General features: G+C 47.3%; 7 protein-coding genes across 8 annotated transcripts in view; 3 read left to right on the forward strand and 4 right to left on the reverse strand.

Moving 5' to 3' along the window:
- Positions 1-2,020: 2,020 nt before the first annotated feature.
- Positions 2,021-2,829, reverse strand: LOC131272866 (zinc finger CCHC-type and RNA-binding motif-containing protein 1-like). Its single transcript, XM_058274738.1, has 2 exons — positions 2,662-2,829; positions 2,021-2,593 (listed from the first exon to the last, which is right to left on the reverse strand). The coding sequence occupies exons 1-2, from the start codon at positions 2,775-2,777 to the stop codon at positions 2,125-2,127; spliced, it is 585 nt and encodes a 194-aa protein (XP_058130721.1). The 5' UTR covers positions 2,778-2,829; the 3' UTR covers positions 2,021-2,124.
- A 41-nt stretch (positions 2,830-2,870) lies between these two features.
- LOC131261088 (adipocyte plasma membrane-associated protein Hemomucin-like) lies at positions 2,871-5,868 on the reverse strand. Of its 2 annotated transcripts, XM_058263000.1 has the most exons (4): positions 5,490-5,868; positions 5,213-5,418; positions 3,889-5,144; positions 2,871-3,795 (listed from the first exon to the last, which is right to left on the reverse strand). In XM_058263000.1, exons 1-4 carry the CDS (start codon positions 5,603-5,605, stop codon positions 3,658-3,660), a joined length of 1,716 nt encoding a protein of 571 aa, XP_058118983.1. In that variant the 5' UTR covers positions 5,606-5,868; the 3' UTR covers positions 2,871-3,657. The 2 variants fall into 2 exon arrangements, with proteins under 2 accessions (XP_058118983.1, XP_058118982.1); XM_058262999.1 differs by having other exon boundaries at positions 2,871-5,144.
- A 126-nt stretch (positions 5,869-5,994) lies between these two features.
- LOC131272449 (mediator of RNA polymerase II transcription subunit 4) lies at positions 5,995-7,299 on the forward strand. Its single transcript, XM_058274179.1, has 2 exons — positions 5,995-6,117; positions 6,203-7,299. The coding sequence occupies exons 1-2, from the start codon at positions 6,047-6,049 to the stop codon at positions 6,930-6,932; spliced, it is 801 nt and encodes a 266-aa protein (XP_058130162.1). The 5' UTR covers positions 5,995-6,046; the 3' UTR covers positions 6,933-7,299.
- Positions 7,300-7,879: 580 nt separating this feature from the next.
- Positions 7,880-12,347, forward strand: LOC131271552 (uncharacterized). Its single transcript, XM_058273017.1, has 5 exons — positions 7,880-8,441; positions 8,517-8,633; positions 8,718-10,777; positions 10,857-11,095; positions 11,158-12,347. Exons 1-5 carry the CDS (start codon positions 8,161-8,163, stop codon positions 11,809-11,811), a joined length of 3,351 nt encoding a protein of 1,116 aa, XP_058129000.1. The 5' UTR covers positions 7,880-8,160; the 3' UTR covers positions 11,812-12,347.
- A 143-nt stretch (positions 12,348-12,490) lies between these two features.
- On the reverse strand, positions 12,491-16,020 carry LOC131272093 (uncharacterized). Its single transcript, XM_058273712.1, has 2 exons — positions 15,940-16,020; positions 12,491-15,853 (listed from the first exon to the last, which is right to left on the reverse strand). Exons 1-2 carry the CDS (start codon positions 15,951-15,953, stop codon positions 12,889-12,891), a joined length of 2,979 nt encoding a protein of 992 aa, XP_058129695.1. The 5' UTR covers positions 15,954-16,020; the 3' UTR covers positions 12,491-12,888.
- Positions 16,021-16,273: 253 nt separating this feature from the next.
- LOC131260553 (zinc finger and BTB domain-containing protein 24-like) lies at positions 16,274-18,488 on the forward strand. The gene is made up of 2 exons (XM_058262306.1): positions 16,274-16,291; positions 16,357-18,488. The coding sequence occupies exons 1-2, from the start codon at positions 16,274-16,276 to the stop codon at positions 18,103-18,105; spliced, it is 1,767 nt and encodes a 588-aa protein (XP_058118289.1). The 3' UTR covers positions 18,106-18,488.
- Positions 18,489-19,872: 1,384 nt separating this feature from the next.
- LOC131259408 (calcium-activated chloride channel regulator 1-like) overlaps positions 19,873-24,577 on the reverse strand; it is a 48,025-nt gene continuing 43,320 nt past the window's right edge. The window contains exons 2-3 of the mRNA XM_058260891.1: positions 21,761-23,801; positions 19,873-21,677 (exon numbers count right to left, since the gene is read on the reverse strand). Of these exons, the coding sequence (XP_058116874.1) occupies positions 19,873-21,677; positions 21,761-23,801 (3,846 nt within the window). The remainder of the gene's footprint in view (positions 21,678-21,760; positions 23,802-24,577) is intronic.

Genomic DNA, 24,577 nt, shown 5'->3' on the forward strand with positions numbered 1-24,577 from the left:
GCGATATCATCTCCTACGAGGAAAAACAAATCATAAAATACTGGAGTGAGCTTACATCAGCAGAACACTGCACAGAATGTGTTGGATAAGTGCATCGTAGGATTGGGTAATGGTTGGGAAACACGAAAGAATTAAATAAATTAACCAACCCGCGCCCGATTGTACGCTGGCCAGTAAGGAGTATGCATTCAAAAAATTAAAAGTGTAAACTAATTGCCACAAAAGAAAAGAAAGATAACTCACAATACCCATTATGGAAATATGTTATATAATTTGTTAAGTTGTAGAATTTGTAAAGAAAGTAGGAATATGGAAAACCGAACGAAGGGAATCGCTGAACCGGGGATGCGGGAGTAGATAACGACACAAACCCAAACTATACCGACGACGGATATCCCGTACATGGACGCGGTAAAGCACTAATCAAGTAAGATAAAGCAGGAATAGGGTATGTTTTAAAAGTAGCACCGAGAAGAAATAAAACAAAGCACGCCTTGTAAATGGAGTGGAGCATCGTTTCCCATCCTGTACTAACAACTGGAAAACAGAGTTCGCCAAGCAAGGCGAACGCGAAGTATCCGAACGATCGTATAGCGAGATGCGCTCATCTTACACGACTCTGACGGCATACAATGTAGCTGTGGGTATATTAGTTAAATGTTACTGCAGTAGCCGGTTATGTTTGGTGTTTTAGTTAACGTTTGACGAGTTGTAAGGAATGCGCCCGAAATTCGGGGAGCATAATATAATTGAACACAAACCATTGGCGATAGAGTTGTTTAGGGTAAGTGATTGTTTTTTCTTTTTAATCTGCTGTTTTAAGTTTCTCCATCGATCGTTTGTGTAGATGAATAAAAGCTAATGAAACAAGTGGACATGATGGCGCAAACTACTAGCTGAGCGATATTATACAACGTGTAGAACGTGTAAGGGTACTGTAGGTGAAAATGGAAAGGATGATGATAAGGAAACGCAAACTCATTCAGGCACACTTAAATCACACGTACATGAAGAAGAAGAAAACGAAGAAAAAGAAATAACACACAAGATACACTTCACACACCGTCTTGAACCACATTCAATACTCACGTATGTAGGTGATGCTGAACACAAAAGAAAGGAAGCAAAATACGAGATTGAGAGCAAGAAAGTGTACATTCATCAGAAAAGTGAAGAGGATGGAAAAATTAAAACAAATAAAAAAAAACAATGAGCCGAAAATGGTTTTGGTTGCTAACAATAAAAGAAATAATTCGGAAATCTGAAACAAAACGACTGCTTATTTTGATAAAGTAGTATTATTATTTAAAAGACTAGTCTTTTTAAGGAAAGGTGTTTGACCTGTTCCATCTCCACGGTTGTTTTCTCTCCTGCACTTATGAACTCGGAGTCTGCTCTGACACACTATGCGTTTGATTCCCTATCCGCTTCCAGATTGATTTCGGATTCCATCCGGATTCATTCCGGGTTGATTCTGGATGCACTTCTGGATTGAATCAGGATTCTTTTTGGATCCTTTTTCATATTGATTATGGATTCGCTCCGGATTCGCTTTCCGTTATAAGACTTCCCGACTCCTGACTCACGACTCTCGACTCCCAGGTCCCGACTCTCGACTCCCAGGTCCCGACTCTCGACTCCCAGGTCTTGACTCCCGACTTCCGACTCTCGACTCTCGACTCCCGGCTCCCTACCTACCTACCATTACTGTTCGCCTCTCAATTCATTGTTCTATCCCTAACTTTTTCTTTCTCTCATTCTCTCACTCTCCCACACATTTACAGCACACAACCAATTTCGCACAACAAGGATTCTTCATTTTCCACTTTCGTCTGTTTTGTTCATTTCCTTATGTTGGTCAATTTCCCTGATTTTCGCTTATTGGCGACAACGAATCAGACTGCGGGGTTTTTTTCGCGCGCGTTTTTGTTGGACCGTGGTCGTCCCTCGGAAGGAAGTTGATTATTTAAAAGAAATCAGTATATTCGGAAACAACAACAGAAGGTAGGTTAAGGGGAGAAGTATGTTTTTTGTGTTAAAAGTTAATTTTAAATATACATTTTATCTAACAGAGTTACACGTTCTACACATGTTTGAGGTACCATAAAAATTATCCTCAATTTATCAATCACCCTCTTCTAGCTCTTCGTCATCGCTAAAGTAGTCACTTTTCTTATATTTCACCTTCTTTACCGGAACCGGCACACTATCTGCATTCCGCACTGGTGCCTCTTCCGGTTCACTCGTACCTCCGAACGATTCCGACTCAGCGGACCGTTGTTTTCGCTTCGCTCGGTTACCACCGGACTTCCGTGGCGGTGTCCTACTCCCAAGTACATTCTTCGGGCAGCTGTAGCTTAGATGTCCTTCATCACCACACTCGAAACACCTGCTCTTATCGGGATAGTGCTTCCGTTGCGCATTGTCTGCCGATTTGCCATTGTCCTTCGCGATGCTTGCCTTCACTGTCCGACCGAACATTTGCGTATTGTTGCTCACATTGCAACATTCCAGTGCTTCTTGTGGTGTGGAGAAGAGGACGAAAGCGACCCCTTTACTTTTCCGGGTAGTTTTGTCGCGTAGTATCGTTACTCTGTTGAATTGGGAAAAAGAAACGTTATTAGCAACCTTGACATTATCCGAGCCGAACGCAATACTTACTTCACAATTTTACCATGTTTGGAAAATATTTTATGCACATCTATGTTGGTCAAATCGAAGGGAAGATTTGAAATATATGCCGTACACCGCACATCGGGAACCGGTGGTTTATTCATACCCGAATTTGCTTATTTCTATGCGTACTGAAATAAAAACTAATCCATTTTGCCTTTGTTTACAAATAAACCAGTTGACAGATCTACCGTACCAAGAAAAGAAAAAATAAAAATTTAAAATCCTTGCCTTGCACATTTTCTTGTCTGTTGCAATTCAAATGTATTACTTCGACTTATTGCTTTCTTTCACTGAAATTACCGAATGCGCTCCATTTACCCAAGCAAACGAAATATATTTTTCCTTCTCCTTCGGGACCCCGGTCCAGTAAACATAATTTCGAAACATTCAACCGAAAATAAATATATAAAGAGTATCAGTTTCCAGTAGTCCAATCAGTCGAAAAACAAGTTCATTTCTAGCAACCCTTACAAGGACCGGTAGGCTCGAGTTGGTTCCCATTTTCACCGATCGCTGCCAGTTTTCCACGCAGGAAAAACGGCGGAAGTGAGGTCCCTTCTCGAGCACACCTTTCACAATTGGAATCCATCTATGAAAATTCACAATGTATAGAATGTATGCATACGAAGAAAGAATGTTTCTAAATCACCTAACTTTCACTGAGACGATAATGAGAAAATTAAATCTGAAAAACATAAAAGTATAAAACACACATCACTCATGGAATGAATTTAACAAGAATGTTTCACATAAGCTGCACTGATATCTCTATCTTAAATGGGCTTTCCATCTCCCTGATGGAACCCTATCGCTTCGTTCGATCGCGCCACAGCAGCCTTCCAAAGCTTATGGTCTAATTGTTGCGCGATACTAAGAGGAATTCGTACGCTAAATTTTTTGTTTTGCTGTTGAAGTGATATTTCTACCCGTGTTGTGCATGTTTTCTATGATCCGGTCATTGGATGGACCCGGTGCTACTGCTTACAGCTCGCCATGCTCACCACCCTTCTTAATCACTTTTAATTTTTCCTCCTTCGGTTTCGGAGTGTCATTGGGAATCTTTTCGTGAATCGGTGCCGGATCCACCGGCTTCTCGGTGGCTGGTTTTTCCGTGGATGGCTTCGTAGATTGTGCGGAGGGTTTAGTCTCTTTCTTTTTCTCTACTGCCGGAACCTCAGTTGATGGCTTGGGAGTTTCCGTGGGTTTTTGAGCCTTTGGTGTGGCAGTGGTTTTCGGCTTCGGAGTGGTGGTCGTAGTTGGCTTAGGTGTTGTAGTAGTAGACGTTGCCGGTTTCGGGGTCGTAGTAGTCGTTGCTGGTTTCGGGGTGGTAGTTGTCGTTGTCGTTGCCGGTTTCGGGGTGGTGGTCGTCGTTGTCGTCGCCGGTTTTGGGGTAGTAGTCGTTGTTGTTGGTTTAGGCGTAGTAGTGGTTGGCTTTGGCGTGGTGGTCGTCGTCGTCACTGGTTTAGGGGTCGTGGTAGTAGTAGTCGTTGTTGCCTTCGGCGGAACTGTTGTTTCAGTGGCCGGCTTGTACTTAACGTCGCGTACTTCAACCTTGGGAATCTTTGGCAGTGGAACGCGCGCCAGGAACTTGTTGTACGGAGAACCCAGATACAGATAATCGCCCATTTCAGCCACGTGTGACACGCTACCAACAGTTCCATCAAAACCGTGCAACGAACCAAGGATTCGACCAGTCCAACCAATTTTGACCAAAGTCTGACGACTCGGCGTTAGGAAGCTCATCGACTCGAAGTGTCCGATGGCGTGAATAAGGCGCTGCGTGTGTACATTTGGCACCACTTGATGGATCAATCGCATCGGCAGCTCGGCCAAGGCAAGCATACGAATGATAAACTTACGGATCAGCGGAACCGACGACATCATTTGGGTGATCGATGGATTCTCGTTGTCGGCCGCTTGGATTAGTGGTGCCCAAATACCTTCGGCGTCCGAGATCAGATTATCGATCATACCCGGCAAGCCATCGATAAAGATATCATCCGTACCAGCTTTCGGACCCTTCAGATAGTAACGACGAATCTGGGAGGCCATGGTTTCGGCAACCAGCACAAATTCTTCATCGGGACTTAAGGCGACACCGTTCGCAAAGTACAGTCGATCGAGTAGCACCTTGTTTTTGCCGGTAGCACGATCGTACTTAAATAAGCGCCCAGATGGATTCGCAAATACGGCAAACACGCCGTCTTGGAGCGTGAAATCTGAAGAAGAGTCCGTCCAGAAAATATCTCCATTGCGTGCCACCACCACACTGTTAAAGAATTTGGCCTTTCGGTTCACTCCTTTGCCCTCTAGCATCGTATCCGGCGAAACGAGAAGTTCTTTGTTGCCGTTTGTCAGGTCGACCAACCAAATGCCATAGTACGCATCACCTACAATGAGGTTTGAGCCTTTCGTATCGAAAGCAAGACCCAACGGACGGCCACATGTTTCTTCCTCAAACGATAGTTCTAAAAAAAAATAAACAAGTGAATTGTAATAAAAAACAAAAGCATATTAAAAATAAAACTGATCTTACCACACGGCTTTCCAAACTTGGCAATGTGCGTAATGTGGTCACCGTTAATACGAATTACTTCACCGCCATGAATCGTTGTAAAGAGATCTTTTCCCCTGACGAGCAATGCTTCGGGGCCGTAGATTTTGCCTTCGAACAATCTTTCTGCATTGTCAAGATGATTCGTCGGTTCTAGCGCTCCCTTGAGTTCGCGTGGCTTAGCAAAACTGATGGGAAATAGAAGGCCGGTAAAAAAAATACTTACATAACGATCAAAATATAAGCCCGGTAATCTCACCTAAATCCTTCGAAAGGAAAGGTCGTCTTAGGCGGAAGGCCTGGCAATAGCACGATCAGAAAAAAGAACCCTAGGAAGTTGATTATTCTCGTACGGGTTACGCGTAGGAGACCCATCACGGATAGATGGTTTGAAGACTACTTTCACTACAAAATAGAAGAGCTGCCACCCGAATGCCGATGCAGGGGTACGTGACGATTTCAGATTCGGCTACGATCTACCACAAACTTGCATCGATTATTGAACAAGCGCTTATCAGAGAACTGCACTTATCTCATTAATGACTAGACGTGAACCGAACACCGACGTTAACACAATCCAAATCCCAATCCCGACGAGGAAATCGGACACTTTTATTATTCGGTTCCACCGCAGTCTGCGGCTTTGTTGGCACCTGCAATTCGACTGTCTGATGACACGGCACTCGGCCAGTTTAACAGTCGTGTCAATGATGTCAAACCACTAATGTCAAAAGTTATTTACAAATTTCATTGCACCTAGTTTGGTCGGCTCAGTTTGCAGAAAAGGTGGCCATACCACGCACTCCGAATATCATCATGTCTTCGTATCATTTAAGCACCCGGGAGCGATTACTTGCCATCGTAAATGATATCGAAATCGTTGCGAAGTAAGTGTTTATCCGTGGCTACTGCCACAAGCGTAGTGTCGTTCTAAAACCTCCTGTTGGCTTCTTTGCTTTACTGTGGTTACAGGGAACTGATTGAAAACACCATCGCTCCGAAAGCGCAGAAAATGTCCAGCACCGATCATGCACAATTGGTGGAGCTACTCGTTCTAAAAGATAAAGAGTTGAAAGCCACTCTGCAGCTGGCTGCCGAGCAGGCAGGCATCGAAAAGAAAATGGACGCTTTACGGGAGCAGGTGCGCAAACAGGACGAGGAGATCAACCAGCTACAAAAGCAACTGAAGGAAGCGGAACAAATCCTAGCGACGTCAATATTCCAAGCCCGACAAAAGCTGGCCAGCATTACGAAGGCTAACAAGAGACCCGTATCCTCGGAGGAACTGATCAAATTTGCGCACCGCATCAGCGCGTCTCATGCTATCTGTGCACCGCTCACCTGGCAGCAGGGGGATCTGCGTCGACCATATCCAACCGATATTGAAATGCGCCTAGGGTTCCTTGGAAAATCGGACCTCAATATCAACGGGCATAATATGCAGCATCCCAACAGCCTAAACGAGATGCACCGGAATACATCCGCCGTGGCGGCTGGTAGTGGTGCCGGTGCCGGAGGTGAGATACCAGCATCCGCACAGAACCAATTTGCCTGGCATCCGTCGGGCGAACTGCACATGTCCATGGGTGCTGGAGGAGGGTCGGTTTCGCTGGACACAAGGGCACATAAAGATGCGTCCCAGGATGATGTCGAAGTTATGTCCACTGAAAGTTCCAGCTCCAGCTCAAGCGACTCGCAATGAGTCCGTGGATGGTGGTGATTACCTAGCATTAAGCGTAAACTATCTTAAGTGGCATGAAATGAATCGATACACAGTCCTGTCCATTTGCAAGAGGAAGTCATTATTTATTGCGAAGCAATTCTACAACAGCCTGCCTTCTCATTACATGCAAGTGTGGGATCAACTGATGTTCCAAATTCTGTTGAATATTTGAGAGCGTATTGCCAAGTTGATGCTTCCAACTGCATCTTCCTCTATGTTCGAAGCCATCAGAGCTGTTTTAAGGATGAATTAGCTAAATCACGGATAATTTCTCCCAGAACAGAATTAAAAGAGGATTAATTTAATAAACACCGATTTATGAAATAACAACTGCTCTTCAGCAAACATTTCATAGAAAAATGATTAAAGATGTCCGAAATAAAATGACCACAATAGTTCCAATACATTTGAATTAATCAATGTGTCTAGTACATACAATTTTACCTGCATAATATTCTTTTTTATTAATTTACTTTTTTATTTCGTAAACTGCAGTTTTGAGTTGTCAACAACACGGTGACAACAGTGGGTGAGTTTGGGATTCAGATTCACAATTGTGTTTATCGTGCGTAAAAAATCTTGTAAACATTACTTCGAGGAAATGGCATGAGAAAATCAGTTTGTAGCTGCCGGAAAACTAAATCCAATCAATTCAATAAAGAATGCATTAAACAACGACCGACGCCGGTAAGTTGAGATCTGCGCCCAACGATGTAAACAACTTTGTGTACGAAACATATTCGGCTGCTGCGAATCCCAGAAACGATGTTTGCCAGCCGAAGCAGCAAGCGACGTTTGATAGTTTGACAATCCGTCCAAGCTATGCTAGGGGCAGTAGAAGCAACAGTACTGCTGTATCGCCTGGCAGAACTTGTGAAAAAGGACTGAAGAAAAATCCTTCGTTTGTGCTAGGCGATTGAAGAAGATAAATCGATTCATTCCATAATAGTTGTGCGAGGTTCGTTAGTGCACGGAAATGTATCAGCGCAAGTAAATGGGGAAGGCATAGATTCTTCCGTCGATAAAGTACACCGCCTACCCTGTTGGTGATCGGTGTTTGTTGTACTGGGCAGTGGACAGAATAGCAAAGCAAGCAGCGGAGTGAAAACGACGTAAAGAAGCGCTTCGAAGGACACGCATAAACTTTACCGAGGTTCGCTTGTCTAGACGCGAGCGCAATGAAGACGCTGGTGATAGGACGTAACAAATGAGAAGAATAACGATGGAAACGAATCGATCGATCGGTGGGGCAATGGATCGTTCTGGCCCCACCAAAGGAAGTTATGCGGTGCAGCAACATAGTTTCTTCACCAGATCCAACAGCGACAATCGAACGCAGAACGTTGCACTGAAAGTGTTGAACCGGGAGCATTCCGGGTTTTTGGCGACCGGATTAAACAGACGGTCTCATCAGGAAGCGTTCCAGGAAGTGCCCGAGCATTTGCAGTTTTGCCTGAAGGATATTGTGCCGTACTGCTATTTACACGGGTAATAAGCTATTGCTGGCACAAGTTGTAATAGGTTTTGTAAAGCTCTGTCGATATGTATTGTCCCTCTTTGCAGACATGTTTTCATGGGCCTTACAAGCTGCGGCCAGTTTCTGCTCAGTTACAAAGTATATTGCGATCCCGAGGAAGGATTTGCGAATGGGTTTAACTTCAGTGCCACCAACAAATATGAGTACGAATCGAGAACCCACAACCGCCATCGCACGGTCAAACTGGAACGCAAATAATGCATCGGTCTTGTATTTTATCTTTGTAGGCTTTACTTTTGGATCTACCGACCGCACGTGCCACTGAGTAAATATTTTCATGTTTGCCTTTTTGATGACCACCGGGTGGACGAGATCCGTTCGGTTTCGTTCACGCAGTGGAAAACGGAGAGCCAACTGCTGATCGCTCACGGTAGCTGCATAAACGATGAGTCCGATTCCTACGTTACGATGGTGCGCGTTCCGAAGCTCGGCTGTCTGGACTGCAAGCAGGTCCGGGATGGGCACGATGGCGACGAAGAACGACAGGATATACTGTGCATTGGCTGCAACATGACGATTCACATGAAATACCGTAGCACCGATTCGGGGCCGAGTTTCAATCCAAACTTCAACCTCAACTGCCCCGGGTACGTTATCATGAATGAGAACAGTTTCATTCATACGATTCAAGTCGAATTGGACACTAAGCGATGTCAACAGAAGGGAATGTCCGAATCCAGGGTCGTTCTTAGCTCAAAGTATTTGGGAAACTTAAGTAACGCAAAACAACAGCATCTGGAAAACGACCGGAAAGATAACCAAGGGAAGGAAATAGAATCGATAGTTCTTAGCACAAAGCAGGCGTCGGAAGATGAGACAGTTGTAAGTGCAAGAAAATGTACCGACGCTGATGGTTCGAGCATATCTCAGCAAGCGTTGCTCAACGCAGAGCTGAGCATTGCGGAGCAAATCATAGCCGATTTTGCAGAATACGAGACTGATATTTTTGAAGCGAAATGCTCCATGCGAAGTTATCCGGATAATTTTGACGAGCTAATCATAACCTCGCCAAGAACGCAGGAGTCTTCCTCCGAGTTGGTCGGAGCGGCCAAGGTGCGACTGATAAACCATCGAAATAACACAAACATAGAGCTAAGACTTGCGGGAGCCGTTGGTCCGTTGGCAGCGTCGAGTTCTTCGTCGTTACCCAGTGCGGCCCACGCCGGGCCATCATCATTATCGACTAAATCATACGTGACGCGTGTCGATCTTCAATCTGGTGACAGTAGTAGCAGCAGTCCCCAGACATATCTGGATTCCGTGAACGCTAATTATTCTGCAACTGGCGCACAATTGACGGCAAGTTCCTCCACGACATCACCAGCACCGCCGCTGGTGTCGAGGGTGCCCTTAAGAAGGCGCTTTGTGCTTTCCGAATCATCTTATGTTCCTAACGTTAGCCTTGGGCCGCTACAGCACTGTACGGTAAGCAGCTCCGAGAGCACTAACTTCCACGTAGGCGCCGGATCGAGCATCGAAGAGCCGGAGCCCGATCCCGCGGCTAAAGCGTACGAGTTCTCGGAGGATAACGAGCGATGCGAAAAGATCAGTGCATTCCGAAAGCGCCGACTAGCGGACAAGAAGTACGAATTTTCCGAAGAACATACTAGCGAGGAATACATCGAACCGTTCAATCGTTTGCGGAATCAAATCCGTGGCCGAGTGGCAGCCCCCGGGTACAGTCCATCCCACCACCATACGAGCTATACGGACCACATTCCGACGGCTCACCATTTACACCGAGCCTCACCAAACCATGGATTCCGGTCACCGTGTGGTTCTCCTGTCGGCAATCGATACCTGCGTTCGCCTCCAGGCATCCGTTCGCCCTCGTACTACCGGCATCGGTCGCCCTCTTCGCAAAGTTCCAATTCTGTTGGTAGCGCCGTCACTATCTTTGGTAGTGGTGGTGGCGGCGGTGGTTCAGGTGGAATGGGTAGTGTTCCGGGAAAGCAGCATACACAACAGCAGCAGATTCTCAAAAGACCCGCAGTACCGTTGGATCCGCGCGACTACATCCAAAGATCGAGCGAAGGAAGTTCAGACATTCCAAAGTTCTTTTTGGATGCCATTCAGAAGATTAATGAAAAGAAGCAACAACTTCACAGCGATGCGGTGAATAATGAAAATAACATCAATTGTGATAACCAGCTCCCGGCAAAGCGATCCAACGGTAGCATCGAGCCATCGACAAAACCGGCCTCCGAGCTTCCCACGTGCACGAAGAAAATTGTGAAGATTTACGTCGAAGAGGACGATGCGAACTCGGTTGTCACGACGGAAGAGGGTAGGTTGTGAATATATCCTTTAAATTGTAACCCCTTCAAATGCATCCCAAGAACTTCTTTTTACCTTTATTTTGCTAGATGATTGCATCTCACCCGGATACCACGCCTCTCTGCCGATGGAGGTGCATGGATCGTGCTACTCGAATATGCAAATTATCTCACAGGCCTCATACAACAAGCTTCACTGCCCAGCGGTCATTGTCACGCAGAACTCGTTCGACATGGAAATGTTTTCCTTTCACGTGGCCAATCACGTTTGCACGAAGGAAGGCAAGAAGTATGGCATTCTGTTGGACTCCGCGTACGAACTGACACACGTAAGTCCAAACCTTTCCTCTAAACTAGATTGTAGAAACCGGCTAATATCATCTTTTGACAGGTATGCCCACTAACGGAAACGATTACTTGCACTATGGTGCTCCAGTTCACCGTGAACAACATGGAGACCGGGGTATCGAAGGTAGTGTGCAAGAACTGCTCCACCATGACCGAGTGCCAGAAGCACCGTATGATTTACCAGTGCCGTTCGCTCTTCACTTGGAGCATCACGACGGGCGAGTGGCGTGTGCTGGACTACGGGGCGCTCGTTGCCGGGCCTTTCCTGGAGATGAAGAACCTTTGCTCGAACTACTCCAACCTGCTGAAGCAGTTGCGTAAGTTCACCAAGAAACTGTTTGCGAAGGGCAGTGGCGTCAACGAGGCGAACCGGACGTACGAATTTTTGCACCATCTGCGGGTACATGATTCGGACGTGAGCAAAACGAAGCAACGTTTGACTGATCTGGAGAACATGATTGAATTTTATCGTCGCCATCCGGGAGGAAGTGATACCGGTTCCGATTCGGACAGCTACGGTGAAGACGAGGAGGAGGAGGAGGAGGCAGAGGAGGACGATGATGATGATGACGATGACGATGACGACGATGATGAGGATGGAAACGATGGTGGTTCCAGTGCTACTGATGAGAGTATCGCTGTGAATGGTAGCGTATCCATCGCATCCGATACTGTCAGTGATGAGGACGATCCGTAGTTGTCGGAACATTGATCTCTTGTGTCCCTTCACGCATATATGCCCACCACTTTGAAGCCCTATGTAGACGAACTACGAGTCATCGGGTTATTATTATTTCTTTGCGTTTCATATCATAAGGCCCCCTCCAGTTTCTTGCTCTTATAGGTTCATTTTCTTCTCACTATCCCTAATACTACTACTGTTTTTTTTTTATTTCATCAGCCATGTAGATAGAATCATAGGAATTCATTAAAAAACTACTTTTTCATATTACCATCGATATAGCGACTCCTCTAAGGCACGCTAAGCATCGTGCCGCACTTTCGATCTATTCGTCATTTCTTAAATAACGGAATGCCATTGAACGAACAAGAGCTACACGTGTGTTGAATATAGGAATTAGAAAGACAAAACATTGCTAGAACGAAAAACGAAACCCATACTCGCTGGGACGGAAACAATAGAAGTTTGCGCCGTTTTGGAGGTTGTGATTGAGCTACTTTCATTTAACTCTTTTTATCTAAATGGAAAGCATCAGAATAAAAAAAAACTAAAAGAACTTAGTTGGAATAGTTGTGATATGTTGATGGATGACGATGAGCCCGAAAACGATGCATTTGGGAAATATTTTCTTTCGCTTTGAAGGTCACTCTGTTTGTCCAAGCGTTGATTGTTCAAATAGAAGATTGAATTTTGGTTGGGTATTTGTTTATCATTTGAACACATTATTCTATTTCGAACTACTCACACGAAAAGACAAATACAGTCAAATCTGAAGAAAACACAGAATCTAATGTACATGAATTAGGTTCGAAATTATTGTTGGAGATTGTGCCGGTTTCTGTATGAAGACTCTCGATTGTAAATTTTTTTAAAAATCAGCAATTGAAAAAAAAAGTATTTTTCACTGTTTTTTTTTTACAATAAGAGAGGAAACTAAGGTTGCAATAGAAAAATTGTTGGAATCGTATTCATGATGTCTCCGGTGTCCGAGTACATCTTAAATACATTCGACTGTATTTGCCTATGCATTCAGTATTGAAAGCAGCACTTTTCCTAATATAAACTAGATACTCACACAAACGGGTCCAAACATTACGCCATTACGGTGTGGCGGTCGGAATGCGTGTGTTCCGTGGTACCGTACGGCTGAAAGTAGTACTTTCCGAAGCAGTGCGACACCGAAACGCCAATCTTGCATCCCTGCCACCGGTGCCGGACACAGCGCCAAAGCCAGTCGCCGTTGTTTTTCGCCTTATAGAAATAGTACCGATGGGTGTCGATGCTTAGCGAGAGATTGCCGTTACTCGGAAGCAGTTCATACTCGGACACGGTCTGAAGTTGGGGCATTAGCGTCATCTGTCCCCGCTGTTCGATAATGCCGCGGCCAATCAGCGTCTTCAGCATGCTAAACCGATCGTTCGTGCGGACAGCCGCAAACCGGTCATGGTTGTGTACCGGAAGCTCAGCCAAACCGGCGCAACAGCCAAGCGTCCAGTGAAACGCACAGATCCATTCGGGCTTTTCAGCTACAGCCTGATTGTCGGAGTGTCGCACATACAACTGCCCGTTGTGGAAGCAGGTCCTGGCATTCGCTTCATTCACCGGATCCTCGTATAGTTCCCGCTTCACGGTGAACAACCGAGGATACTGTATCAAGGGAATATTTGTCAGTGTCGTTTCGGTAGACATTTCATTCTCGGAAGGTTCTTCTACTTTAACCTCGACACGGCACAACTCCTGACTAATGGCAGTATCGTCGCTATCCAGTTGGCCGCTCCCAGCCATTATGGAGTGGTCATGGGGATGGCCATTCGTTGAAGCCGGTTTCGTGTGCGACAATGGCACAGTCAGGTAAGCCTTGCAACCAGCCTCACCCTGAATGCAGCGCCACCGGGAGGATTGCATCGGTTCAAGCAGTTTGTACACCCGGAATGTGTACCCCTCGTGCATAATAAGACAGTTACGGCCCGTCATCGAGTAGATGAGTTTATAGTTAGGTCCGTCGATGGTAACTTGTGAGGAACGATCCGGTTGGGCGATCCTTCGGATATCGCGTGATGAATGGTTGTGCGGTACGATAAGCTCGGCGCAGAGAGCATTATTCGTCAGCACAATCTTACCCGGACAACCTTCCGGTTCGTCGCGCATAATGCAGTGGTAGGTATGGGGGGCATCGTCGACGAGATACTTATGCGCACAGTACACTATGATCTCGACGTTGAGCTGTACGTTCATCATTCGACGATAGTTGAAGCCTCCGGCTACTAGATGTACCGGTCCAGGACTGTCGAAAATGGCACCGGAGGGTGGTTTTCCATCGATGGCTCTTTTTTGTGACGGCACGATTTTCTTCCCCGCTGGTTTACGCAAACGCTGATGGTCGTGAACCAAGGATTCGTTTGTTATCCTACCATCCTTATCCATCGTAATGAAGGCATCACAGTACGTTCTAACGCTGCTGGTGCACTTCCACCGTATTGTTCCATTCGTTAACGTATTTCGTGCGTAAAAGCGATAATTTTCTCGTCGTACGATCGGTTTATTGTTCCTGTTCCACAGTAAATCGTAATCCTGGCATGACCATAGAACTGTTCCTTCGGTTGATAAGGGGGACGGAAGTATCTCCGTTTGATAATATTTTTCCAGTGCGTTCCCTATTCGATGGCAATGATCTTTATCGTCACAACCGTAAACTACCTGCTCGTCGGGCACCATTAACAGTGTCGCTTTGCAGCCCTGTTGCCGCCAGGTACAGGTCCATTCTGTCGTTCCATTTTTGCGCAAACTCTCCAGCGTGAAGCGATGTTTCCTGTGAAGCAATTTTATGTGACCCGATTCGTCCAACATCAACCGATAGTTTACACCCCGATGCAAAGTTTCCGGCACTGTGGGGTTTTGATTTCTCGTCACTACCTGCGGATGTTCATGGTCGAGATTGACTAGCGTGGCAATTTTTCTCCTTACCCTCGCCTTTACAGTACAACCCTCTTGGGTACAGTTCCACACAACGCTCGACTTGTTAGAACTCGGCTTGCCGGGCTTGAAATGGTTTCCCCGGTATAGCAAACAGTCATCGGTGATTTTAAAGTTATACCCGTGCGGGTACTGTGTCACTTCTGTCTGCTTTTTCTGTGCCATCAGCGCACTGTTAACGGTGGTGGGAACCGGTACGTTCTCTTCCACATCATGATTGTGTTTTTCACCTTCCATGAATGCCTTTTCATCCTGGTACGAAAGCATTACGCTGCCCGGGCAACGGTCCGATGCGGAACGTTCGCAAACCCACAGACTCATCCCATCGGCAAACAAGGTCTGGCGCATGCGGTAGCGATACCCACCGGCGAGAAGGCGTAGCCGTTGCTGATTATCGACAGCTAGAGTATACTTTTGGAGCATTTTGACTATTTCTTCACTATATGGTTGGATCGTTCCAACTGTTTGGACAATCGCTTCCGAATGATTATGCTTCACACGACGATTACAAATTGCCAGCGGAAAGCTGACGGTGGATGAGATCTTAAGAGCCGCAGGACAGCCAGTGGCATTTTTCGCAATGCACTCCCAGTTGTTGCAGTCAGAATTTGCCTCCGGTCGACAGTATCTGTGCTTTCGAAAAACAAGCACATCCTTTTCATCATTCACCCGAACGACACGGTAGTTGTAGCCTACCCGAGTAAGCTTGACCTCGCCAAGAAATGAGTCCGGAAATCGGTCAGCCGGCTGGAGCAAGGTTTTTGGCTCCATCAGCTGCACCTCCGGCGCTACGATGGGATCGAACTCGTCCTCCTCGTCCTCCAACGATGGTGGACAATTGTCTTGGCGCATTTGCTGGAAGAGTAGATCGTTTTGAATGCAGCGCTCCTTGAAGCGGTAGAACTCCTCCACATCCACGATGCACTTGATGCAGATCACGGAGTTTTGATCGTCCTCGTACACGATGCTCACTGTGGCGCACTCCCGGATTTTGCGAAGCAGCTCATCGTTCACTGGTTCGTTGGCAGGAAACATCGGGAGGAGCTGAAACCTTTTCTGAAAACACAACCGGCATCGGGCAGAGCTGACAAGGAAAACGGGAAACGATCGGTGAGCCACGAAGCATACATGGTTGATAACTTTTTATCTCATAAATTCAACTTGTTTTACCTTAGTTCCTCCATGGTAGGACGAGTTTTTCCTTCATCAAGCGGCCAGCGGCGAGGAAAGTTTGTTGTTTTCTACTTTTTGTGAAAAGCGTCACTATTTTTAAGCGCAGCTGTCATTTGTTTTGTTGCTATTTGAGATGGCAGTTTGTAGCAAGGTTGTTATAGATTGTGCTAACCTTAGGCGATGTTTTTATGCGATGTTTTCAATTGTTTGTTTATTGTCATTTGTTTACAAAAATTATTTGGTGGTTCTCTTGTGGATGTGCCAGGTTTAAGGATAAATTGTAGTAAAATTTTCCAATCTCTTGGTAGAATATTGATGTTCACATCCAGAAATGGATGCCTCGCAGCAGGCAAGTGAATTATAGTACTGGTTTTCATGACAAAATGTTTACTAACGTGGTTTTTAACATTTCAGGAACTAAACAGTGAAGAGTATAATATCGACAACATTATCGAGTCGGCAGTAGATGAACTGCTGCAGCAAAAGGTTACATCTCACAGTGATTACGATGATATCGACGTACTTCTTCTTTCGCTGTGTCGCCTTTGTGCCCGAGAAGCTCCTCAGCTGGTCAAAACATCCGACGTTGACTGGATGCTGATTTGTTGTCTGAAAATAACTGGCATCGACGGGTCAACCTCTGGCACCAGTATTTGTCACAGTTGTATGAAGTCTTTGGAGGACATTCAACAGTTTCGGGGCCTGTGTGAGGAAGGCCAAAAGCGTATCATAGCGATGCTGACGCAGCAAAACATGCTACCGGATTTTCTCAACCTAGACTTTACGGATGCAAAGAAAGAAGCGACCATGGGTTTGAATTCCCCCGAGATTAAGCCACAGTATCAGGATGAGCCAACGTTAGACACGATAAAAGAAGAACAGAAGAAGCTACCGGCTACTGAGGAGAAACACAAAAACCCTGAAGAATACAAAGTACCTACCGGTGCTTCTTCCACTCGTGGCCATAAAAATAACCTGCCAAGGAAAGCAGCATTAAAAGTACAAGAGTTGGTAAAAACATTAGCATCGGCCGATAGTGATTTGGAGACTTCGGATTCGGACGAATTCAGGCCTGAGAGGGAACAGGAGCGCCATAGCACTGATGAATCCGATCAGGAAATTGATCAACAAAATTTTACTAAAAATCGGAAAAAGAAATCAAAACCAACCACAGATGGTAGCGGGAAGAAAAGCACATCCCAGAAGCTGGAATCTCGCCGACGAATGGTGGACGGACGTTTGGAATGGGTCTGTCTCGACTGCGAGCTGGTATTCGAAAGCTGTTTCAAGTTGAAAAAGCACCGTCAAAACTGTGAACTGGTTGGAAGCGAACGATCGAAACGATACGGAACGTTCCCATGTGAAACGTGTGGCGATGTGTTGAACACATTCGCGGCCTTATGTTTGCACCGGTACAAGCATGAGACGGCGTTGGCAGCTGGAAAGGATAAAAAGGAAAAGGTAGAGAAGATCTGTCACGTGTGCGGGAAGATCTTCAAATCCGCCCGTTCGTTGAACAAACATCTCGCCATACACTCGGACGAGAAAAAATACGTCTGCCAAATCTGTGATAAAAGTTTCGCGGGAAAGCGGTACCTTCGGAACCACCTGGATGTACATTCCGACTCGAAGCGGCACGAGTGCGTCACCTGTGGTAAAAAGTTCATGACCAGTATTTCGCTGCGGAACCATCGGGAAACCCACAAACCCAACTATCTTCGGCAGCAGTGCATGATTTGTCCGAAGCGGTTCGCCCATCCTTACCGGTTACGGAAACACATGATGGTACATACAGACGAGTTTCCCTATAGCTGCGAAATATGCCTTTCCGTTTTTCGTAAGGCGTGTCAATTGAATCGCCACATGGAAAAGGGCCATGGGCCACCACAGTGCACTACGGTTCAACCCGAACGACTCGACGAAATGGTTGACTTTGATGACATGATCGTATACCAACCGGAGGATGATCTAGCAGCCATGTTCGATACGATGAAGGACGATCTCCCGCAGTTAACACAAACCGGTGTGATCGATACGTTGCCTGAGGAACAACCGTTCGCAACCGATCACTTGCTGGCTGAGGCCACGCGGGAATTTACGGTGCAGTGTTTTCCGGAGGTGCACGAAGCCGATAATGAGATCTATTGTTTTATGGAATTTTAATAATTAAATCTTCCGCTACGGTACGCTTTGCTGTATATGAATATAGGTAAAATGAATCCAGAGTGATATATTTATTCTATCTTTGTGTGATATGTGAATTATAAACCGATAAAAAGAAAAATTGTGTAACTTGTTCTTTCAATGCTTTTTACACGAAATGGGTTTAAAATGCGCAAAATTTAAAATTATACTTTCATCAGTTTTTATTTGTTAATTTAAAAAAAAAACAACTTCTAGTGCTTATGTACAAAATAAAATTACATTCATAAAATATTCGAAAACAATCATTTGCGACTTACATCTGTGAGGGGAGGGGAAAAATACACTTCCGATTCAACTTAAGTCTAATGAGATTTCTTCAAACTGCTTTTCTGTGGCTTAATGTTGTGTTGTCGCTCCTTTCGGGAGTAAAGTTAACCCTACCATCTCGTTTCATGTGTGTCAAAGTGTCAGCGTTAGACTCCAGGATGTAAAACTGAACAGTGGTACATTCATATATATGTCGTTAGATTCTGTTTTCTATAGATTCGTTAAAGTTTAACATTTGTTCGATTAGTTTCTTTTATTTGTTAGAGGGCTTGGTTGTTTTTTGTTTCATTTAAATAGTTGCTACGTCGCACATTTGTGCGGCGGTTACAGTTTACATCTTTTTAACTCTGTCCTTGCTGGTATCCACTTATGAAACATACACACACACACGCACACTGAGAGAACAGGTTCATTTACTTAAGATTAGCCGCGATCCGTTCGATACGCGCTTAGGTCTAGTAGTATTCTTTCTCTTAGTTGCAAAATCAATCAATGTACAGCATGCCGGAACTAAATGTCTACCATTCCCTGGAAAACCTCCCCATATGTACACACAGTCACAGCGCGCACCCGGTTCGCGTTTTGCTCTCCTTTTTTTGGGCTTAGAAATCTTTTCTCCTAAAATATCTTGCTCGCAAACAATCGAAAGAACAATGTCGATGTCCTATTCCTGTGTTCTTATGTATGTGTGTGTGTGAGGAAAACAAATGTAAAAACTGGCCACTCGGTCCTGGTTTCGTAACACACATGCAAACACGCACACTCATCGTTCAGACTTAAGATTTCGATTCTCATTGTAATGCCACTATAATTCTTGCCTTACGTTGGGCGTGTAAAGCTACCACCGAACGTGGATCCCCCGTAAATGCTCATCTTCGCTAAATTCCTCCGATTTGCTGCTGGCCATTTGTATATCTACTAAAGTACATGTGTACATGTGTACTTTAGAAGGTGTTTTGATTGGTTTATTTGGTGCAACCGTTAAGCTACGTGTTTAATCCGTTCTTTGATATTTCGTTCTTTTTCGTTCTATTAATGCCACGTGATTGATTTATCTACAATTCGCGGGAACTTCTTTTACCGCCAGTATTCTCTGTCAACACCTCTAGTAAGTGTATCCTTTTACTCTTTCCCGCTACACTTTTCTTAACCATAAGCTCCAGATGATTTACTTCTTATCACTTTATACTTTGCAGCCTTACGACCTTGGGCAACCCCGGAGTCAAAGGGGAGTTGAGTTTAAAGAAACGTAAAAAAAGCTACTGGCGCCAAATCCTCTTGTCGCTTGCTTAAAGTAAAAGTCCAGAAAGCGTTCGCCCTGGTTGGCACTGGCCATTCCGAAACAAAATGGTGAAATGAGAAAAAGCTGTGTATAACGAAATCCTCCATGGCGTTGACTAGTTCGCACTTTACACGACGAATACGCGACCGTATTCTTTGGAACACAAGTGAACCGGCTTAGACCATCGTCACATTGCGTCGCTTCTTTGTGTCGGTATTGCCGATGGTGGCCCCACCGTTTTGCAGCGAGCCTCCGAGCCCACTGTTGACCGAGCTGACCGACGATCCGTGGTGGCTTTGGCCGTACACGTACGAGGTCGTGTTACCGACGGGGACGCCTCCGCTCGGGCTGGTCGTGTAGATCGGAAGTGGTGGCACCGGTGGCGAACCGTTCTCGTTCAGGTGGTTGTTGTTGAGCAGCGACATCTGGTCGGGCTGACCGGACTGACCGAGCATGTGCTGGGGGTGCAGCGGTTGACCGCCACCGATCAGCGGCTGTTGCTGTTGCTGACCGTAGAACGATGGCTGCTGAACCACATTGTTGTCGATGAGATCGTCGATCAGGGGTGGACTATGGCGGCGGGGAGCGTGTTGATGCTGCTGCTGATGTTGTTCGTGCTCCTGGAGGAGTTGTGACGCAGACCAGGACTCGTACGGGCTGAGGGTGCGACCTCCAACCATGATCGTGCCGGGTGCCGCATTCGGGTTGTACGTTCGCGTCAGCGTGGTGTTGTTGGAAGTGGTTGAGATGATGCTGACACTGCAATTGTTATTATTCTGACTGTTGCCATTCCCATTGACCACCCCGGGGATCCCCCCCGAGCCATGGTGGTTCGGTAGGATGAACGATTGCGTGTCGATGATGTGTTGCTGTTGCTTCAGTTCCTCGATCAGCTGCTGTTCCATTGGGTGCGTCGGTGGACCCATGTTTATGACGGCACTGTAACGCTTCTTGGCCAGCAGAACATCGTCGTCGATGTTGTAGATGGTCGGAATGCCAACCGTCTGATGATCGCCAAGGTGTCCGAGATCGTAGGAGTTCGACTGAGGCAGTGTCGTCTGACCTGGTTGGTGTCCGTGGTGGTTCGGCGAGGAGGAAGACGACGTGGTAGAATTAGACGACGGTGACGAACCATTACCCGCTCCTCCGTTGGTGGCGGCCGTTACGATCACACTATGGCTTGACGTTAGTTTGGTGTCGCTCTTGAACGACTTGATGGGTTTCTTCTGCTCGTCGTCGTGTGTGTCGTGCCGTTTCTTCACCACACAGAACCAACAGTAGATAAGGATAAGTGCTAGCAACAGAATGATACCGGCAATAATGGGGAGAATCAACTCTGGCCCGAGATCCATCGTTTTAGCGATCCTCGGAATGATATCCATACTGTCATCGCCATTCTTCGCTATGCCATCATACGACGACCAGATCGAATCGTAACTCTCCGTACCCCCGGTGCTCGACGGTGGGTAAAGGGTCGTTGGTTTAGGTTTCGTTACAAACGCACGCACATAGTTGGAGATCGGACCCGGCTCAGCGTCCTTCGTGAGGGTAGCGTAGGGGCGTACCGCGAAGTAGAGAATCTGGCCGAACAGATGCGGCTCGTGGGTGATGTTCATCGTAAACTCACTTCCTTCTCCGATCGAGAAAGTAAACGGAGTGTCGTGATGCCACAGGACGGCCGCCGTATCGAAGTTGTCCACGATGTCCTTGATCGTGGTGGCGTACTTCACCTCGTACCGGGCCACGTTCTTGCCGCCCATGTCGGGTGAGGTCCAGCTGAGCCGTACCTTCATGCCTTCGACGTCCGCACTGAGATCGCTGATGCGACCGACGGGAACCTTAGCCGCATTGACGAGATCCGCCTGGCTGACGAACACCGTCATCGGAGGAAGGATGCGTTCGAACGAGTCCAGCGATTGCTTTTGCGGGATGGGCACGGAACTACCACAGCAACGTCCCGGCTGAACACTGGACGATGTGGCTAAAGAGGAAAAGAAGAAGGTTTGTTAGAAACATTTCCACGGGGAGTTTTCTCGTAATGGCGTGAATGAAAAAGATACTTACTGTAACTAGCACCATCCGCTAGAGTATAGGCCGTGTTTCCTCGATCGCTGACCGTCACCTCCAGCTGGTAGGTTCCCGGGCCACCGAATTCGTCCGCGTTGAAATACCGCGAGTACACACCATCCCCCTTCGTAATGTCCGGATCTCCAGCACCTGTGTCCAGCAAGACAAACCGCTCGCTTCCCTGGGCCGCCGCTGCAGGCTCTCGGAAACGCTCACAGATGCGCTCCAGCTTCGTAACCGCCACCTCCACCTGCGCCGACACTACTGGCAGGTCACCCTTCTTGACCTCGGCAAACACCACCATCGGACCTCCGGCCTTTCCTCGGTGAACCCAGGCGCGTGCCGTTATGACCGGAGCATACTTCGAGCGTGGTGTTGCGATCACCTGCACGTAGTGGGGCTGAGGATTACCCTGGAAGCGCTCGATCGAGTAGTTCCAGATGCCGGTCTCGTTGATGGTGGCCAGCAGGGATAGCTGCCGGACCGAGGCCCGCGCATCGCTCATCGATGCGTATACGATGCCATTGGGGTTGGTGAGACGCACGTTGGAGACGAGCGGATTCTCGGAGTTGTGCACGTAGATGAAGAATTCGGCCGGTGGACCCATGAAGGGATCGAGCATGAAGTTTCCGGTGACCGTACGGCTGCTTCGCTGGGAGTTCGTCTCGCCCACCGAGTCGACCAGTACCCGCCGGAAGATCTCAACCGGGAACTCGTTTCGATTACCCTCGTAGTACTGCTTGCCGATGTTGTACAGTGCGCTCGACATCTCGAAGTAGGTGCTTACCAGAGACTTTTCCGAGTTGTCGCGACACTCGAACACCGAGTAGGCACTGCCACCCGTCTCGTGTGCCAGCGCATCCAGGGGTCGGCGTGGTTCCACGATCGGGTAGTTGATGGTAGCGATGCGGATCTTGGAAGCACGCGCCGATCGTGCCAACGACTCATGCTCGATATCCATACCGGGTGCGATCACCAGTATGACCGAACTTGCTGGTCCGTGGTGGCGTGTCTGCTCATTAAGCATGTGAATCGCATCGGAGATGCCACAGCTGAGACACGTTGGGCGGTTCAGGTCACTCGAGGTGTACGGGATAAACGATGCGATCCGGTCCTTGTTCTTCTCGATCTGCAGTGAAGTGATCGGTAGCATGTCGTACGTGGCCGTGTCGTTCGCTAGCGCGATTCCGATCTCAGTCTTCGTCGCCGGTAGGTCATAGACGATCCACTTCCGAATAGCTCGGCGTAGGAAGCTCCAAGTTTCCCGCTCGCGCATCACAAACGTCTGACCGATCACGATCACGTAGCGAGTGAGCTTGCGCGATTTGTAGCTAAACTTTGGCACCGTGTTGATGATCACCGACGGGTTGAACTCCATCTGGTTCTGAGGCGCAAAGTCGGAATGCTTGAGGATGACATCGTACGTGCTACGGCGGTCGCAAAGCTGGTTGTGCTTGGTCGGTGCGTACCGATTGTGAGTGCCTTCGTCGCAGAACATGGTAACACTCTTCGATTCCGCCGCGAACATGATACTGGTGCGTGCATTTGGGTCCAAGATGCGACTGATGTTGTACGGAACGGGCACTGGAGACGAAGGACTGCCGCAGAGTCCCTCATCGTTCACCGGTGCGTCGGAACAGCCGGTCAGCTTCACCTTGTGCTCGTCGTTGATGTAACACCGCGGATACACCGGATCCCGATCGTACCCGATCTCATCGAACACTCCGTAGCGGTACTTGGCCCACTCGCGGATAAACTCCCGCCAGATCGTTTCCCGCCCCAGAATGTCCGGGTCGATGTAGATCTGCTCGCCCGCCTCCCCGCAGCCGGCGTACTGCTGCGTCCAGATCGATGGTTCCGCCTTCGTTTGCGGCCGGATCGTTACGTCGGCCGTTTCGCCGCTCGCCGACGTTCGCGTCTGATTGTACGGGATGCAGGACTGCGGCCAGTGGTTCGGCAGTATCACCGACACCTCGCCGAAGTACACGCGGCTATCGAGCGCATTGAACAGGTACTGCGAAGCCGACGTTAGCATGATCTGGAAGAGAAAAGGCAGAAGAGAAAAGGGCATCGTTAGGCTCGTTAGGCTTGTGGCAGCGAGATTATATGGCCGGGATGAACATTTCAACATCATCTGCGCGGTCGACGGAAAGGTTAAACAGCTTTACACAACCCCCGCAAGGGAGGATTACCGATGAGAAAGAGGGAGAAAATAAAACCGCGTCATCTCAGCCACAAACGCCTCGTCGCAATAATTGAATGGCGGACCTGCGCGCCAAGACGATCGTCCGACGTTGGTGGACAGAAAGTGAGAGCGTCTTCTCAAGGTGAGATGGCAAGAAATCCCTTCCAATTCTAAAGCGCCATCCAAATGAAGTCGGTGCCTTCGCACCCGACCGGTGACCGACATTTGGAACCGTGGGTCGGTGGGTTGTTTTTTCTTCTACCTCGATCGAAACACGTTGGGCAATCGTAATTGTGCGAAAATTTCATAATGACCTTCTGCACACCGGTGCCAACATGAAGAGGCGAAGAAGAAGAGCGACTCATCAGACTCTTTTCCATTTCTTTTCGGTCGACGAATATCATCATCATCATCACAATTTTTTGGCCCGTCTGTCTTTGAGCATACGAGGAGGGAATAAAACCATAAAAAAATCCAGTGATCGATCGGTTTGGAAAGATCGATTTCCACACCCCGCCTGACCCCCACTGATCACATATGCGCATATGTTTCTCTAATGGGTATCCATTAGCGGACGCGCGCGCATATTCGAACCCAAACGGATGACAACCGATCGATCCGCACGCCGA

Source organism: Anopheles coustani, chromosome 3 (assembly GCF_943734705.1).
Source record: "Anopheles coustani chromosome 3, idAnoCousDA_361_x.2, whole genome shotgun sequence".
In the NCBI taxonomy this organism is placed as follows: Eukaryota; Metazoa; Arthropoda; class Insecta; order Diptera; family Culicidae; genus Anopheles; species Anopheles coustani.